The following is a 19,277-nucleotide window of genomic DNA, read 5'->3' on the forward strand; positions in this document are numbered from 1 at the left end:
CAATTGTAACTCCAGGGAAAACAAAATGTTGTGTAGGCAAAGAATGGTGCTCATAGTTTACACTATGTCTCAGCTAGAAATAGAATTTATGTAATGATAACAAAGCATTAATATGTAATACTAATTTAACCAAAATTACATCATAACTCCACTGGAGGAGAAGGAAATGAGAGGACTATACATATGTGAAGAGGGAAAGGAGGAAAGAGAGAAAGAGAGATACATCTTCTCGTCTTCTGTAATGGGAAGTCAGTTAACAATGCCAGAAACTGAAAAATTGAGAAGTAGCAACAAACAATACTATTATAGTCAGGAAGCTAAATAACAACATAATCAGGTAAAAGGGATGAAAATGATTAATTCTGGGGAGGACAAAGTTGAGGAGGGGTGGGGCTATGCTGTGTTTCATGCAAACTAGTTTACCTAGTAGAGTCTTCCAATGTTATATATGATCGACCTTACTACAAATAAAAACTGAAAGGAAAAGGAGAGTGAAGAGGGGTAAAGGCAGTGACAGGCCTCAGCAACAGTGAAGATAGGGGAAAGAGATCTGGTTGGTGATGGTTTAATGTTAGATCTCCAAGTGTCTCCAGAACTGGTAACACATGGGATAAGATAAGTCAACGCCCACATTGCGAGGTACAGTATGAGTCATCGATGGGACTTAAGGATCCTTGGCTGCCAGATGTGTCTTGTTTTTTGATTTCTGGCTTTGCCTGCACATTGATGGGTAACCTTGGACAAATCCACTAATCCGCATGCCCTGACAACTTAGCTGTTTCTCATTCATTTTGTGTTCTTCACGGGGTGTAGCAGAGAGCTTTGTAGAGGGTAAGCACCCAGAAGCTTCTTCACAGATTATCTGAATTACTGTTTTCTTTAAGAATATGTTCTCCACACTGAAAAAAATGAAATAAAAAAAGAAAAAAAGAAAAAGAAAATGTCCCCCATATTTAAACAAATATGTAAAATACGTTTTTATAGAATAATGTGTTTGAAAACTGACAAGACATAGAAGTAATCCTGAGTGATCAGCACATGAAGCTTTTACATAATGACCCAAATACAGCCAAAATATTTTTGAAATTTCTCTGTTGTAATCTACATCTTCAAAATCCAAATCACTTAAAAAAAAAAGTGACTATTTTTTGAAATTCAAAATAATATATGCTTTTTATTGAAAACCTTGAAAAGTACAAAACACATATAAAACACATATAGAATCAATGTTAATCTTGCCACTCAGAAATAATCATAGAAGAGTTTGGGTATATACTCCATTTATTTCTCGTATTTACCTACATATGCATGTATACTTTTTACAAATTTGGAAAACATACTGCACATTTTGTACCTGATTTTTTCAGTTAATATGCTGTAAATATCTCCCCTGATCATTAAATATCATTGTCACTATATTTTAATGGCTTCATAGTTTTCAACAGATGTGCAATAATTTATTGCCAGGTATAGCATAATGTTTTCATAATTTGTTTTTATAAATAACATTGTAGTGGATAACCATACATGAACTTCTGTTCACATCTATTTATTTCAATGGAAGAAGAATTTCAATTTCTAGAAGTTATTTTAATTTCTAGAAGTAGAATTTCTGGAAAAGGGAGGATATGTATTTTTAAAAACTCTTGTTACTACCAGTTTCTCTCCAACTGACTCATTCATTAACACCCCACATTCTATACTTTTGAATATGCTCAAAATTGATAAAACTTGATTTTTTGAAACATTTAAATTTCTTGCTAGATATTCTACTTCTACTCTTAGATATAAACTCTGAGCTTGGAGATCACTTCCTAAAAATCCATCTTTTGTATTCCCCAAAACATCAAGAAAAAGTCAATTTGTATTAGTACTGGGTAAATAAGGTCAGCGATCAAACTGGGTAATGCTGTTTGAGTCAAAATAATATGACTGTAAAGTAATAACACTTACTGTGCAGATTGTCAGGAGGCTTTGAAACACAGATATATCCTCACTCATAAGCATGGAGAACAACTATTATAGAAGGGAAATGGAAGATAACGTGGGGCTTCCTCTGATGGTTTCTTCAAATTGGTGGTATTTTTTCATATTATTCAGAGGTGATACTCATTAAAAGAAATCCCAAAAGAAGGGAATGCTTAGATGATGACAGAAGTGCATGCTGGTTAGTGTTGTTCTACATAATGAGACAAAATTGCAGTAAATATATAAAAACAGATGAATAAAGTAAACCTCAGTGGAAAGCCTCAGAGAAAAATAAGCATTGCTTTTTGTTGCTGTTTTTAATTGTCCTTTTACTGAAAAAGAGCAAAATTGGATTCTAAAAGTAGCTCTCGAGAAAAGCTTCCTTCAGCTGCTAAAAGAACGCTATTCAGAAATTGTTCTCAAATTTGTGATGGGAATTCATGGTATTTGCACCAAGGCAGGACAAACAGGAGCTGGACTTACACCTTTCCAGGTCAAGAAAGAGGTGCTTGGAGGTCAGATGACCTATATCAGGTCCTTGCAAAAGGCCAGTTATCTCCATTAAAGAAACTGGAAATAGGACTGTCCTCCCCATAAATCTCTTCAGCCTCAAAGAAGCCCTTGAGTTTCACCTTGCCTGGCATCTCCAAATGAGGTCATCCTTTGCGATTCACCTGGGTCTCTTCCCTCAGCACCGGGTCACACAGACTTTCTTCTGTCATTGGTAACTTCTTTCCATCATCCAACTTGACTGCCTTCTAGGTCAAGCCAGCCTAAAGGGCTATTGAAAGAAAATGAGCTCACACCTTGGTGGGAAGGAGAGAGCAGCTGTTTTACTTGCTTTCTGCTGAGCAATGGCAGACTGCACACCCAGAACTCTGTCTCTAAGATCCAAACTTGTGAAGAGATGGGCTCAAAGGACGCCTCTGGTCCTGTACTTAAGACTCTGTGGATAGTATGGAGACCTCTGAGTTAGTAAAATTCGATCCTATAGTCAAAACTGGGAGATGACAAAGTTTGTCTTCAGTTTAAAAGAACAAAATAGAGATCCTTCATCCCCTGCTTCCATTCTGGTGCTGTTCACATTTGTTAGCTCACTGAAATCCGACACATTCCAGGGACGCGAGCTAACTACTTCCGCTTTAACACATGGAGGAACTGAGCAAAAAGAGAGGAAGCGATATATCCAAAGTTAGCCAGTTAGTAAATGGAAAAGCCAAAATGTAACCTTGGGTCTTATAAACTCTAAAACCCCTTTTAGCATATCCTGAGCCAGCAGAGAGCACTGGTTAACCTTCTCAACAAGCTAAACACACATTCTTTGAACACCTAGTGTGATTAAAAACCTGAGCCAGACAGTGAGAAAATAGAGTAGGAGGTCTTAAAATCTGTTTGGGAAGATAGACTATGTCTATACACCTATCTACACATTAAAAGAGAACAAAATAAAGGGATGCCATTTTGCTGAATGTCTTTTGTAAATGACCTCACTTTATCCTATGTCTCAATGCTATTACATAATTATTCTTGCTTATGAAGAGTAATCTGTTGTATTCTTTCATCTTTTAACTTCATTTCCTAGCATGGAAAATAAAACCAGGGTTTTATCACAATGGTTAAAAAATCACTCACTTTTTCTTTTTAAAAAAATCTTTTTTATTTTACTGTAATTTTAGGCTTCTAGAAGAGTTGAAAAATAATGTACAGAGTTCACATGTACACTTCATTTAGCTTCCCTTAATGTTAATACCTTACATAACCTGAAGTAAGAGTGCTTATCTCTAAACCAAGAAATTACTACTGATACAATGCAGTTAACTACAGACTATTCAGATTACACCAGTTTTTCTACCAATGTCCTTTTTTTATGTTCCAGGATCTAACTCAGGATTCCATACTGCATTTTGTTCGTCACATCTTTAGTCTGTTCCGATCTTTAACATCTCCTCTGTCTTTTGTTGTATTTTATTACCTCGAGGTTTTGGAAGACTATTTTGTAGAATGTTCCCTCAAGTTAGGTTTGTTTAATGTTTTCTCATGCTTAGAGTGAGATTATGCATTATTTGAAAGAATACCACAGAAGTGGCCTGCCCATCATCACTGTGCCATACCAGAGTGTATATGATGTGAGTACATCATATATTATTGATTTTTTTAAGATTTTATTTATTTATTGAGATAGAGAGAGAGAAAGAGAGAACAAGCACAAGCAGGAAACAGAGGGAGAGAGAGAAGCAGATCTCTCACTGACCAGGAGGACCAATCCTGAGATCATGACCTGAGTGGAAGGTAGATGCTTAACAATGACTGAGCCACCCAGGCACCCCTGTTGATGTTAATCTTGATTAAGGCTGTGTCTGCCAAATTTCCTCATTCACACATCTACTATTTTTTCCCTTTGTTAATTAAGCATTTATTTACTTATGGTAAGAGATACTTTGAAATTATTCAAATATCCTATTTCTCCTTAAATTTCACCCAGTAAATAGCTCAATTTTGAAGAAAAGGTAAATGTAACCCACAGACGGAAGAACTCCACTGGTGACAACAAAAGCCATAAGTAATTGGTGGCCATTATAATAATCCTAAAGTAGGGAATCTTCAAATTGCTAAAGACATAGCATGTAGAACCAGAGCACCATGAAAAGGACATAAGGAGTGAAACCTTTTGCCATTAGTACTAGAAAAACAAAACAAAACAAAACAAAACAAAACCTTCCCTTTTTTTGATAATTCAAGGGCAGAGCTAAAATAAAGAGATAAATTGTGAAGATAAATGGAAGGAATTCCAGACAGATTTCATAGTTATCAGAGCTACATTATCATTTGTATTTCTTTCTTTCTTTCTTTCTTTTTTTTTTTTTTTTTTTTTTTAGGGGGGAAGGGACTGAGGGAGAGGGAGGGAGAGAATCCTAAGTAGACTCCATACCCAGCACAGAACTGATGAGGGCTTAATCTCATGACCCTGAGACCATGACATGAGCTGAAATCAAGAGTTGAATGCTTAAGTGACTGAGCCACCTAGGCGCCCCTCATTTGTATTTCTTAACTCATTTTTGCAACAGTGAGTTATATGGTTCACAGATGTTTAAAAATGATATTTTTAGGGTTCCTCAAATCATGTATGTAAAGAACCATGGGATTTAGGGTCATTAAACTTTGGTAGACTATTGAATGATACTTGTATGATTGGTTTGTTAATTTTCTCCCAATGTTTTATTATTATAACAATGCAAGACCTATATTTAAATTACAGTAGAAAACATTCCTTCAGAGCTTTTTCTGTACCAACTGCCATAGCCATGAGGCAAAAAATTCATGAACCCTATCTTTGCAGAATTGACTTGACCCTGTAAGAGTCCCAACTGAATTAACTATAGCATATATAAAAGAATGTTACTATTAGTTTATCACATAAAAAGCAATTTGAAATTAATTCATATAAAACATCAAAATACCTATTTTATTAATGAACCAATTATATATTTTTTTCTGAGTCAGTCATATCATCAATATCCAATATGTATTTAGTACTTTCTATGTGCCAGTCACCAAGTTTTCTACACATATTTTCTCATTTGTCACAGCTATATGAGGTATCAAGAATTATGAAGGGTTTGAGATGTCACTCTACTTGAAACTAACAAGATGGCCTGCCACAGTTTTATGGATGCTGGCAGAAGACATAAGATTCTTGGGTCAGAGATGAAGGACTTCATTATCCACAGAAGTAGCAGGAACCAGAATACCAGCATTTTCTTGGGCCAATTCTCTAAGCTCCAGTTCCCACAGGACAACAAAGAAGGTTAGGAGACACATGCACATACAGTGGGTTGCGTTATAGGAGAGGAGCCCTGAATGTAGGGAAACTGAATATTTTAAAATAAACAGTAATCATGCCACTCTTTGCTTCAGAAAAAGACACTTTCACTATCTTCTGAGGCTATTCACTATATAGACATCCTTGAACAAACAGGCCAGAACAAAGGCAGTCAGTGCCCAGCTGGCAGGACACACGGAAATGCAAGACACTCATGGAGAATTACCTCCTGACATGATGCAGAGACCATAATTATTCCTCTTACAAATGAGTAACTTTAAGCTTAGAGAGAACATAAGGAGCCATTCAGTGATGGCATAAGGTACATGCTTTTCCATGGGAGTGTGTTAATATTTACGTGTTCCCCACAGTGTCACAAATGGTACAGGAGTGGGGTTTGGCAAAAATATGCACCCAAGATAAGCTTTCCATTAGGCATTTTAAAAAATAAAGCATGCTTTCTTCTTTGTGTGTCACTTTTAAAATGTTAGTATTGGGGCTCCTGGGTGGCTCAGTCAGTTAAGCATCTACCCTTGACTCTGGTCATGATCTCAGGGTCCTGGAATCTGAGCCCCGCATTGGGCTCCCGGCTCATTGGGGAGCCTGCTTCTTCCTCTCTCTCTGCCCTTCCCCACCACTTGTGTTTGCTCTCTCTCTCTTTCTCTCAAATAAGTAAATAAAATCTTTAAAAAAAGAAAAGAAAAGAAAATGTAAGTATGAACTTTCATACATAATTTCACATCTACTATGCTCGAGGAGGAAGTACACTGTTATAGATCAAAACACAAGCCCTGAAATCAGACAATGTCAGGTTGGAATTTCAGCTCTGTACTTACTAACCTCTCTAAGGTTGTTTCCTCATTTGTGAAATGACAACCCTTTGCAGGTTCATTGTAGGAGTTACATGAGATCATGGGTGTGGTGCTCCTGGCATTGTGTGCTAGCACATAGTAAATGCTCAACAATAGGGAGTAGTAATGATGACATATAGGAGGATTGTTAGCAAAGTCCCTTCAATTTTTGTTGATCTCAAAACTTGGAAAATTGAACAATAAAATCAGAAAGAGATTTTTTTAAGACCGTTTTCCCATGTAAAACCTCTTTTTAGGCATTGGGAATGTGTCCTATTGAATTTAACCTTTTTTTTTAAAGGTTAATTTTTTTTAACATTTTTAGTTTATTAATCCTCTCATGAAAAATCTGCGCAATCACCACAGATAAAGCCACTGCAGCATCTTTACTCCTTCTGTTGTCCAATCTCCATCTCACTTCTTTTTGCCAGCACCAACATTGGCTTTCGCAGTCCCCCTGACTTTCTTCATTCTGTTCTTGCGTTCTTTTCACTGTTTTCTTGAGGTCTTTTTCTTCTCATACAGACCATGTCTTGCAAGTCTATGTTTGGGTTCATTTTTCTTTGCATAATCCAAGGAATCATAAATCATGCCAAAGCCAGTTGTCTTGCCACCACCAAAATGGGTTCTGAATCCAAATACAAATATGACATCTGGTGTGGTCTTGTACATTTTGGCTAGTTTTTCCCGAATTTCTGTCTTAGGTACTGTTGCCTTTCCAGGATGAAGGACATCAATAACCATTTGTTTGTGCTGAAGTAGTCGGTTGGTCATGAACTTCCTGGTCCGGATAGTTACTGTGTCATTCATGATGGCGGCCGAGCCTCAAAGGTTAATTTTAAATGTGGGGTGGAAACTCTTCAAGCTGTCAAAGCATGAGCTTTTAGCATTGGAATGGATGTTGTTCTTTTAAAAGGTCTCCTAATACTTTTTTAATGAGTGGAGCAGGAGAGCTTGTCATTTTCCCTAACACAAGGTGAATAAAATTCAAATGTATGGTGGGAACCAGACATGGGAGGAGCCCAGTAATCTACACCTGTCATGTGTGTCCTCGTGATCAACTCAAGGGGCCCTTTGACTTCACACAGGGAGGTGTGCTATGTTAGAGACAGCTCTGTTGATCTTTTATCCATTCACATGGTGGGGGGGTGTTGGAAGATGAAATTGCATTCTACTTTCACTTAAAAGCTACACCATAGCCATTAGATAAAAGCAAGAATAATTGCCTGCTCAGTGGGCAGGCTGCTACAGAGAAAGAAACCCACTCATCAAACAGTTGTGTTTTTCAGCTTTGGCAGATGGAACATCACATTCTTTGGTGAGTTCCTCCGCCCTGTAAAATTTAATGATTTGCCCTCCCCGCAGTTTGCAGAACAAATTATTGTCCACGATAGCTTGATGTCAGTTTGTTTTCGAAAGCCTCTCAACTTTAACTAATAGTTGCAATCCAAATTAACAATAACCAAGGAAGTATGGAAATTATGGGTGCATTCTGGTAATTCACTCCAAACTAAGCTTGTTATCTGCATGAAATACAACCGTGGCTCCATGAATAATTCTCAAAAATGTTGAATTTAAAATGAGCACTGGGTAGGATAAACAGTAGTTGAATAATACTTAAACTCCACCATCTGGTATTCTAGTATTTTAATGTGAGCTAAATTTCTTTTATTAGGTGTTTATTTGAGATTCTTTATGGATTCTTTCCTTCTGCAGAGGGAGCTCCATAAATTGGGGAGGAGAAAGAGTTACAATCCAGGACAGTTTTCTTTTATTGTCGTTCTCTTAAAAAGAAGCACAAGTTTCAGAATCTTAGCCATTTTCCCAAATGGCAACTGAAAAAGTCCCGGAAGAATCTGTCTACATTCAAAACACTTATTTATAAGACACCGCAAGTTTGGCGGGTGTGGCGGGAGGGAAAAAGTTACTCAGGTGGTAAGATAAAAAGAGTATATGGTACAGATTAATGACAGGAAAAAGATAAAATGATTAACAGTAGGAGACAGGGCAGGATCAAAACATAACACATATACAGTAATGGCCTTTGAGAGAAAAATAAAAGAATAAAGAATTTTTGAAAAATGAAACGGGTGTCATGAAAAGAAGATTCAATGGACTCATCATGCTGGGGTTGGGGGTGGGGGTGGGGGAATCAATGTTTTTCACCAAAACTTTTATAGGAAACTCTCTCAGTGACTTCGTGTGTAATTTGCATGAGAACTATTTTTCTTCTTCCTGTTGTGAGAAAGGCAATATAAAATTACATGGAGGAAGCGGGAGGCAGTAATAATAACATTCATATAGCTCCTTGCTGTTCACTGAAATACCTCCACACGCATTACCTGCTTCAATAGACACAATGTTCTGTCTAAGCCATCATCCCCATTCTATCTATCGCGAACAAGTGAGGCTTAAGAGTAATAGTACCTTGAGGCCAGTTTTATTTTTCAAAACTCTCAACTTTAGTTGTTATATTTCAAGTCAGCACTAACAAAAGGGGCGAGGATATTCTGGGCACAGTCCAAGCAAAACTACGATCTGCTTGAAATGCAACTTCCTTCTCACTCCACATTTAGTTCTTACTTAATTACTCTGTACCACCTAAAGAAACCTGGCTCTGCCACCAACTGGCAGATACACCCTGGAGTAGTCCCTTAGCTTCTCGAAGCACTAGCTTCCTGCACTAACACCGATAGATGGCTTCCAGTTGTTAAAAGCACTCGGCATAGGTCACCTCATCTCATGTTAACAGCAACATTTTGTTAAAAGCAAAATGTAAGGTAAACATTTCTATTTTTTTAGTAGAGAGAATTTAATCAATGTTGGTAGATGCCTTGCCCAAGATCATGCTGATCTGTGAGATGCATTTCTCCCCTCGAGACCTCTAAACTGCCGCCTTACCAGGAAATCTGGGTTTGGGTTAGAGGAGGTCTAAGACCTCCTCCAGTTCTATCCTGCCTGACTTCAAAGACCAACTGGGAGAATCTACAGTTATTTGCCCGTCAATAGTATCTTACTGATAAATTGTATACTGTTTGGAATAAAAAATAAAATGAAAACCTAGTTATTAAAGTACTTTCTGACACCTCCTTTCTCCAAGTGGGGAGAAGATAACCAAAGCCTCTGTCCACCCTCAAAGAGTGCATGCTGTGGTTTGGGCATAATCTATAAATACCCACGGCCTGAAGAGCACCTCAGACAAAGTGCTTTGGGAGTCAGAGCAGGGAGGGGCCTTCAGTCTTAAACCACAGGATAGGTTTAAACACTTAGAAACTGGAGCAAGGGAACAGAAGAATGATAACCCACAAAAGCTTTGTGTGCTGTCTACCTTATTAGCGTATCTGTTTTCTACCAAAAAGACATTAGGATGTCTTTTTTTTTAATAAATAATAACATTATTGTTATCTTTATTGTTATTCACTATCAACGTAGCCCTCCTAGCAAAATAGTTAGGCAATATTTATTCAGTATCTGAAATACGATTAATATGTATACTCAAATCCAGAGTTACAAATCTAAGAAAGCATGAAAATTTCAGGCACCAGCTTTGTTTTTGTATTCAGAGTAATCTTTTCTTTTTTTCTGGTTTTGTGTCTTTATCAAGAGCTGCCAAAAAGTCATTCAAGTGACCAGTTCAATTTTTCTTTCTCTGTGTCTAATTTCTCAAAATACTAAAGTAAAACATGAGAATAAATAAAAGACCAAAGGACAGAATGGAAAAAGAACAGAAACAGAGCATTAAGGCAATTATTCCTGAATGATCCAGGTCCAGCAAACTTCGCCACTACCCATAATTGTTCAGTGTTATTAAGTTGTATCCTGTGACATATCCCAAAGCCAAAATAACTTGCCCACTTATACTTAACTTATAACAATGCACCTGGTACAGATTTTCTCCATGAAACAAGTAAGATGGATGTCAGAGCAGGCCTTGGAAGATACTGAAAACAGAGAACTCAACAGTGGATCACTCTGACAGCAGATTAAATAAGTAATACATGAGCATCAATTACACTCTTTCCATTAGATTTCAGCACTGCATCAAACATCAGACTACTGTGAAAGATGAAGCAGGACCAAAGCAAAAAGGAAATTATAATAATGGAGCTTGCAATACAACTTCATTTCAAATAACATCTTTTATATAAACTGATATCCAAAGTACTTTCCTGAATAAAATAGTATAAGAAAGTGGACAGCATGTGGTATAAATTACAGAAAACAGCAGTGCAAAGATATTATATGTGGAACAAATTAAAGCATTCTATCATAAACCCCACAGCAGTAGGAAAGAGTGTGAAATGCTTTAACTGTGGATTTGATAAAGGTGAATTCTGGGATGTTTAGCTTGAATGTTGCAATCAATCAGAAAGAATGAGGGGTTCTGTGTGAGGAATCAAACATCCTCAAAATATGCTGCATATCTAGAAATGGGACATCTACAGGTGGCGAAATCTTCCTCCAGATATTGACCGCATGGTGGTTGAGAGCATGGGCAGGAACGTCAGACTGGCCCATCCCATCCATACTTGACTCTGCCACTTCAAATCCGTATGGCCCTGGACAATGTGTAACCTTTCTTGCCTCCACTTCCTCATGTCTAAAATGAGAAGTACTATGCTGTGTAACAAGATTATCATAAAGATTAATTACAAAATTCATGTGAAATGTTTAGCAGACGGTCAGTAGCACAGCCATTTAAAATGTTAACTGCTCTACCTATTAGATATGAAAAGGAGGTTCCCCACAGGAACGCCAGAACGACCAGTGAGAAGCTCTAGTTGTGTTCAGATAGAGTAGTCAGGATTCACTCCAGAACACTCCCCATAAGGGTGAACCACTCACACACCTGCCTCCAGGGGTGCTACTGCCAGGTGTAGGCATTCCAAGGTATAACCCTCTGGGGTCACAGGACTTTTGGTTTGTAATCAAGGATCTGAAATAACAGAAAACAGACACTCCTTAAAATCTGGTAGAAGATCCAGAGTAGATCTTTGGTTAAGAGGTTCATAAGGGAAGTTCGACCACATAAATTCATCCATTTAACAAGCCATCATTGAGGCTATAGAACCAGATTTGTCAGCCCCATTGCTTCTTCTTGCTGCCACTGAATCCGTAATTATGCTCTGCTCTGTGGCCTTACCTGTTCCTCTCTGTCAGATGACTTCCACGAATGCCCTCCCTATAGGAGAATAGGAATAGGAATATGGTGTCCACTATTCTTCTAGTATTAGTTACATATTGTTATGTAGCAAATTATTCCCAAATGTAGCACCTTAAGACAACCAACATTTATTATCCCATAATTTCTGAGGGCCAAGAATCCAGCAGTAGCTTAGCTTTGTGGTTCTGGCACAAGGTCTCTCAGGAGGTCTCCACAAATTGAGCCTGCTCACCAGGGGTGCAGAATCATTTCCAAGCTCACTCTTGTGGCTATAGGCACATTTCACTTCCTCAACATGTGGATCTTTTCGAAGGACTATTCACAATATGGGAGCAGGTTTTCCCCAAAACAGGTGATCCAAGAAAGCTAGAGAGACCAAAGCAGAAGCTACATTGTCTTCTACAACCTAATCTCAGAAGGGACATACTGTTACTTCTGTGGTGTTTTATTGGTCACACAGACTATCGCTTATACAATATATCAAGAGCGTGAATACAGGGGGCAGGGAGCTTTGGGCACATCTTGGGGGCTGGATGCCACATCCCCTCATGGGTAGCTAGGGTAGCTATTCTTCAGCCCTGGCCACTCCTGGATGCACTTAGCCTGTTGATGCCAGTGATCCAGTTTGTCTCTACTTCTCTGTTCCTTCCACGCTAAACTATCGTGAACTACTGAAGGATGCTGACATTTTCCTTTCTCAAAGCACATGCCAAAAGATTGACTCTATTAAGGTAGTATGGGTACTTTAAGGCTTTTGTTTGTTTGTTCTTCCAAGTAAACCTGAATATGTTTATTGAAGAGCATTAGCTACTAGAATGGAAGGATCAGATATCTGTAAGTGACGATACCGCATCTAACATCCTCCTTTTATAAGACGCCAGGTAATTATGACTATCATCAAGAGATGAAGCTTCAGAGAGACGCTTGCCTTGAACTGTCTTTACTCTGAGTCTTTGCTCTCCATTTATTCTTTCTTCATTCAGAATAGCTTTCTCTACCCCATTCCCCAGGTGTTCATATTCTCTCTCATGGCCCAACTTCAGTGACAACTCTTTCAAGGAGCCTCCTCCAATCCTTCATCCCTCCCTTCTCTGAGCTGCATTTACATTTCATCTGTATATTTCTTTTTCTGTTGTTTACCCATTTGAGAGTAAGAAGGCGCATGCTGCTCTTGGTAGGAAACTTTGTAGCGTGTTAGTCTGGGAAGCCAGTGTGTTAGATGTGAAGCGCCTGGAGGAACCCCACAGGTAAAGAGATTGTCAATCACTGATTTTAAAAACACTGCCAATTTCTCAACAATCATGGAAGGGTTCATCCCTAGGATCCTGGGATAACATGTTTCTCTTCTTGGAACATGGACATGTTTACCTTCCTGCAGGTCCCTGATTATCAGTGAGACAGCGCAATAGCGCGAACTTTTAAAGTTGTTTGCTCAGTGACCTTACGGACTTTCAATCCAAACTTGGCTTTGGCTGAGGGCAGTTTAGCAGTTGCCCTAGAGGCAGTGGGGTGGGACTGACCCTGGTTTCCTCAGCTTTTACTAACAGTGCTTCTCTGGCGGCTGAAATCCTGAACCTTTCTGCCTCTGTGCATGGCCTATTCTTGTCTCTCTTTTAATTATAAAAACAATGTAGCTGCATTCAATAACTTTGGGGAAAAAATACCAGGAAAAACAAAATCCCAGTACCCAAATGCATAGAAAACACTCTGTGTTAACTGAACCTATGTATTCTACATGTTTAGTAAATGGGTGCAAGTTTCCAGGCCCCTTTTCCTTGTCCCATTAAAAATTATACCTATAGCCATAGGGCGCCTGGGTGGCTCAGTGGGTTAAAGCCTCTGCCTTCAGCTTGGGTCATGATCTCGGGGTCCTGGGATTGAGCCCCACATTGGGCTCTCTGCTCAGCAGGGAGCCTGCTTCCTTCTCTCTCTGCCTGCTTCTCTGCGTACTTATGGTCTCTTTCTGTCAAATAAATAAAATCTTTAAAAAAAAAATTATGCCTACAGCCATACACACACACAGTCAATCCTTTGGTGAGTGTGTGTGTTTGTGTATGTGTTTTGTTTTAAGGTGTGTTTCCTGATTCTCTTAACTTCTTGGACACAAAAGCAAGCAATGCATGACATATGCCTTCTTCCAAGCTTTTGTCCATATTTGTATAACATTTCACATTGTTCCACCATAATGTGTATATAATCTTATACTCTTCTTTTGGCATTTAACATAAGGCCAAAAACAATATTTCAATGTTCCTGCATAGACTTCATAATTCAGCATAGGCAGCTTGGTTGTCTAACAGTCTTGAGGACAGGTGCCGCCTCTGTCATTTAGTAGTTGTATTACACTGGATAATTAATTAACCTCTCTGGGAATCACTTTGTCTCTAAAATAAGGTAAACAATATCTGCCTCATGCTGTCAGGATGAATAAATGACTTATAGGATACAAAGTTTTAGTGCTGGCCTATACTAACTGTCCAATAAATTTTAACTAAAAATAACCCTCATAAAATATAAATGTTTATGTTGTATAGTATTCAAGCGGAAAGTAGAAACTATTTTTGAGATACAACTACTCTAACATATGATGAAATACTATGTACTCACAATCTCTTTAAATTTCAATTTTAAGTATATATCAAATCATTATGTTGTACACCTTAAGCTTATGCAATGTTTTATGCCAAATATACCTCAGTAAAGCTGGGGAAAAATTCTAATTTCAATAACTTGAATCTGATCCTCATCTACTGTTGAGTGCAGTGGTCTCTAACTAATTATAGACCTTGTATGTGGGAATGTATTTGGTTGATTCCCCCTGTGTCCTTTTCTTCCTTCATCCTGGATACACATTGCTCCTAGTAAAAACACTCGCCTGCTGGTGTTTATGTTTACACTGAAGATTTTGGTGGGCTAATCCCTGGGTTTTTCATGTAATAGTCAACATTGCATGCAATATGAAGTAGAATTTCAGGGAAATAAGTGGTTAAGCACCCAGTAAGTGAATAGAGGTTTTACAGAGATGGAACATGTGTTAATGAGGAAGTTGTCAACTTCACAGTTTCTGTTTGAATCCTTGGAATCAGGGCAACCGGAAGAATGAATTCTGATCATTGCAGAGAGACAGAAGAGACTTTGGCCAAAAAAGATTTTGGGGGTTTGTTTTGTTTTGTTTTTAGCTACTAAACTCTGTAAATAAATAATTAGCACCGATTTACATTCAAAATTTTCAAATGAATATCCATAAATCTGGTTTGTCTTGGTAATAATTAAAAAATGGACAATGAAATTTTACTAGGGTTAGGCTTTGTTTTGTTCTGTTTTGCTTTGAGGAGGGAGAGAGTATTATGATTAGGATGATATATTGAGCAAAATGCTTAATTGCAATCTACAGAATCCACCTCTGCAAATTTGAGCAGAAAAGGAATTGATGCAAGGATATTGGGCAGTTCACAGAACATGTGGGAGGGCCAGAGGATCCAGCAATAAATCTGAACATCAATGAGCAATGGTCAACCACTCCTTTTCTGGCAGAAACACCACTGACAGTTGGCATAGGTGCTGCTCAGAACTGGATTCCAGAAACACTGCCATTTCCTGCCCCCAAGAACTGAATCCCTCCACCACCTGGACTACCCCCAAACTGAGGTGCATCTGCTTCCTTACATGCTCTCTCCAGATCTGTCTCCAAAGGATAGTTCCTCTGGGTAGAGGAATCTAGGTCATATGCCTGCCCCCTACTTCAGGGAGTTTGAGATTGCAAGTTTTTGGCTTTCTCTTTGGGAAAGTGAGACACAGAATTTGGGAAATGATCACAATGTAAGGAGAGTGCTCAAAGCTATCAGGTAGCTCAAGTGATGAATGTATATCATAGGGTTAAATATTTTGAGTGTTCTGTCCACACTGATTGTGGATTTCTGTCCCAGAGGAGAAATTTTTTGCTGCCAATTTCTCAGCTGTCTGGGAAATAGACTCCATATTCCTCAGATCCCAAGAATTTCAAACTCTTCGCTGCCCCAAAGAAAATTTGCCATTCTTCAAATATGTAGCCCTGCTTTCTTCATTTCTCCCCTCACAAGCATACCTAGTGTTAACATGGGATACTGAGATGATAAAAAATAAAACTGATAAATGTGTGTTTGTGTGTGTGTGTAAGAGAGTGTGTGTGTAGTGTGTGTGTGTGAGAGAGAGAGTGTGTGTGTAGGTGTGTGTGTGTGTATGTGTGTACTAGATACAGTGGAGGAACTCATGACCTCACCTCTGGTTTATGGTTAGGTGTAATTATAACAAAAGAGAAAGGAGTACTTTGTTTCTTAGAAATTTCATAGCATAGGAGGAAAGTAGGATGGATGGGTAAGATAATTAGAAAATTCCTTATAAGGCAAAGAAAATAAATAATTTCACCATTATTAGGCATGCAGTCCTAAGCCAGAATGCTAATTACGCACTCTAATTGTAAATATAATGATTAAAATGGTCCGTGTTTCCAAATAATAACTGTAGAGTACTTAGGTAGTAAGAAAATAACTTTTTCAGTGGTATATTTAGAAATCCTATCAATCTTTGACATACATAGCTTAAAAAAAGATTCAGTTTGTTTTGTTAAATCTAATCGTAGGCCAAATAATTAGTGTATGAGGAGAATTAGTGAAGATATGGCAAGGTAATCATAAACAAGTCTTGAATAACTGATTTTACTAATGATGAGTTTCTCTCTGAATAATCTGTATGCATTGCAAATTTTCTCTAATACTATTTAATATATTTTATAATACCCTTTAAAATTACAAATATAGTATGCCCAGCAGAAAAAGTTTGGAAAGACAGATAAGCAAGAAAACAAAATCTTATCACCTCTTATGTATAGTTAGTCTGCTTGGGCTGACTATTAACAATTTATCACAGACTGGGTGGCTTAAAAACAGAAATTTATCTTCTGTCAGTTCTGGAGACCAGAAATCCCTTTGTCAACATACCAGACAACTTGGTTCCTGGTCAGACCTCTCCTGGTTGAGATGGCTGCTTTCATCTCACAATGTCCTCACATGATGCAGCAAGAACAGGCTTTCCGGTGTCTCTTCTTACAGGGCACTAATCCCATCATGGCCTGATCTAGCCCCAATTAGTCAAATGTCCCATCTCCAAATACCATCTCATTGGAGGTCAGGGTTTTAACATATACATCTTGTGGGTGGGGTGGGGGGGGGTACACAAACATTCAGTCTATAACATCACAATTCAGAATACAAACCCTCTTGAATTTCCATTCCGTTTTTTGCTTAAGAACAAAAACAAATGTTGTAAAAAGTGAAAATATACCGATTTGCAATGTACTCTTTGCTTTTCGTTTACTATATTCTGAGAATAACTTTCCTCTTAATTGTCTAATAACATAATTAAATACATAAAATACTTTAAGTGTCTTTAAATATTCTGTAGCATTAGGGTTAATAATAGCATAGAATTCTACTCTAAGTATATGCTCTAATAATTAGTTTCCTAATTCTTTCTATAGATGGACATTTATATTTTTTGTAATTTTTAAATATTTTAAATAGTGATATAAAGAATATTCTTGTAATCATTTCTTTGTTGCATGCCTATAATTATTCGAATTTCTGGGGCAAAGGGTATGCATATTTTAGGGCTTCTGATAGCATTGCCAAATCTTCCTTGAGAAAGTTTATTCCAAGCATATTCTCAACTAGCAATATAATAAAGCCTATTCTTTTTTTTTTTTTAAAGATTTTATTTATTTATTTGACAGAGAGAGAGATCACAAGTAGACAGAGAGGCAGGCAGAGAGAGAGGAGGAAGCAGGCTTCCTGCAGAGCAGAGAGCCCGATGCGGGGCTCGATCCCAGGACCCTGAGATCATGACCTGAGCCGAAGGCAGCGGCTTGATCCACTGAGCCACCCAGGCGCCCCTAATAAAGCCTATTCTTGATGTCTTCACCCTCAACCTGTATTAACACAGGGCATTATCAATTTTAAATTTTTAGCAAATATATGCCACTGTTATTTTAATTTAATTTTTTTATTGGTCCGCAGAAGTTTTTAATTACCCTTTACTCTTAGAGGTTCCATCTATCATTAGAGAGATCTTCCCCACTTCAAAATTAAATAAGCTTTCATATTACACTTTTAAAACCTTGTTCAGGGATGCCTGGGTGGCTCAGTCAATGAAGCATCCAACTCTTGATTTTGGCTCAGGTCATGATCTCAGGTTCATGGGGTATAGCCCCGTGTTGGGCTCCACGCTCAGCTGAGTCTACTTGAGATTCTTTCTCTCCCTTTCCCTCTGCCCCTCTGCCTACTTGTGCACCCGCGCTCTCTCTAAATAAGTAAGTAAAATCTTAAAAAAATAAAAAAATGTGTGTGTGTGAGCATATAAATTTTGAATACATCTTGAGTTTATTATAGAGTTAAATATGCTTTCTTCAAATGTTTACCACGTTGTCCCACTGCATAAAATTTTGTTATTTCTTACACAAAGAAAACATTCTAATTAGCAAAATATAAAATGAATCCTACTTTTAAAGGGACCTTAATGATAAATTAGTCCTCATTGCATAGAGACTGTGAGGATCCTATTATTCTAAAGGTCATATGGATTGACTTTGGCCAGCTGTTGGTGTTATTTTTAAAGCATGATGTGAACATGACCTATGATAAAATTAAATCTGTGTATACACAATTTGGCTCCAGCATGGGAGGTTGTACATAATATTCTCCATAACATATCTCATGCTAATCTTGAAATCAACAACACTTAAGACAACATGCATAATTAATTTTGATGTATCAAATTAATCCTTGCTGTTTCTTGACATTTCCAACAAGGATAGTGATTATTATCATGATATTTTAAACACAAGTAGCTATCCAGTAAAACCTGGAAGTGCATTTGCCAATTCTCTTAGAACTTCAAGCTACCACTAGATGGAGTCATTAAGTCTTTACCAAGCTGGATCCATTAAAATGTAATGTTCTTAAAGCAACAGATCAGCAATGTTTTAGTCAGCTCTCCTAGGCAGGTGTTTTTTTTTTTCTCCTATGCAGGTAATTATTAACTCATCTTTAACTCATCTTTAGATAACCATGACTTTAGCTGAATTGGAATGAATGTCAAATTTATTTAATAAAAATTCGTGCTAGTAAATATTGCAACTTGGCCTGAAAATCTTTCATCTCAAGATGAGCATACAAAACTCAAATGCATTACTATAGATATATACATATATATATGTATATATATTCACAATAACTATGTGGAGAACATTATATATGAGATGATCTCATTCACTATAAGTACAAAAGGTATGAAGTACTCAGGAATAAGTCTAACAAAAGATACGCAAGGCCTTTATACAGAAATTGTCAAACACTATTAAACATCATTAAAAAGTCCTGAAATAAATGAAGAGATATACAATGTTCATGGATGGAAAAACTAAATAATATACAAATGTTGG

At 37.6% G+C, this 19,277-nt stretch overlaps 1 protein-coding gene and 1 long non-coding RNA gene across 2 annotated transcripts in view; one reads left to right on the forward strand and one right to left on the reverse strand.

The window, feature by feature from the left end:
• LOC123938052 overlaps positions 1-19,277 on the forward strand; it is a 135,223-nt gene that overhangs the window by 90,134 nt on the left and 25,812 nt on the right. The window lies entirely within an intron of this gene.
• Positions 7,057-7,455, reverse strand: LOC123938051 (40S ribosomal protein S24-like). The gene has a single exon (XM_045998996.1). It carries the CDS (start codon positions 7,447-7,449, stop codon positions 7,129-7,131), a length of 321 nt encoding a protein of 106 aa, XP_045854952.1. The 5' UTR covers positions 7,450-7,455; the 3' UTR covers positions 7,057-7,128.

The sequence above is a fragment of the Meles meles genome, chromosome 3, assembly GCF_922984935.1.
Source record: "Meles meles chromosome 3, mMelMel3.1 paternal haplotype, whole genome shotgun sequence".
In the NCBI taxonomy this organism is placed as follows: domain Eukaryota; kingdom Metazoa; phylum Chordata; class Mammalia; order Carnivora; family Mustelidae; genus Meles; species Meles meles.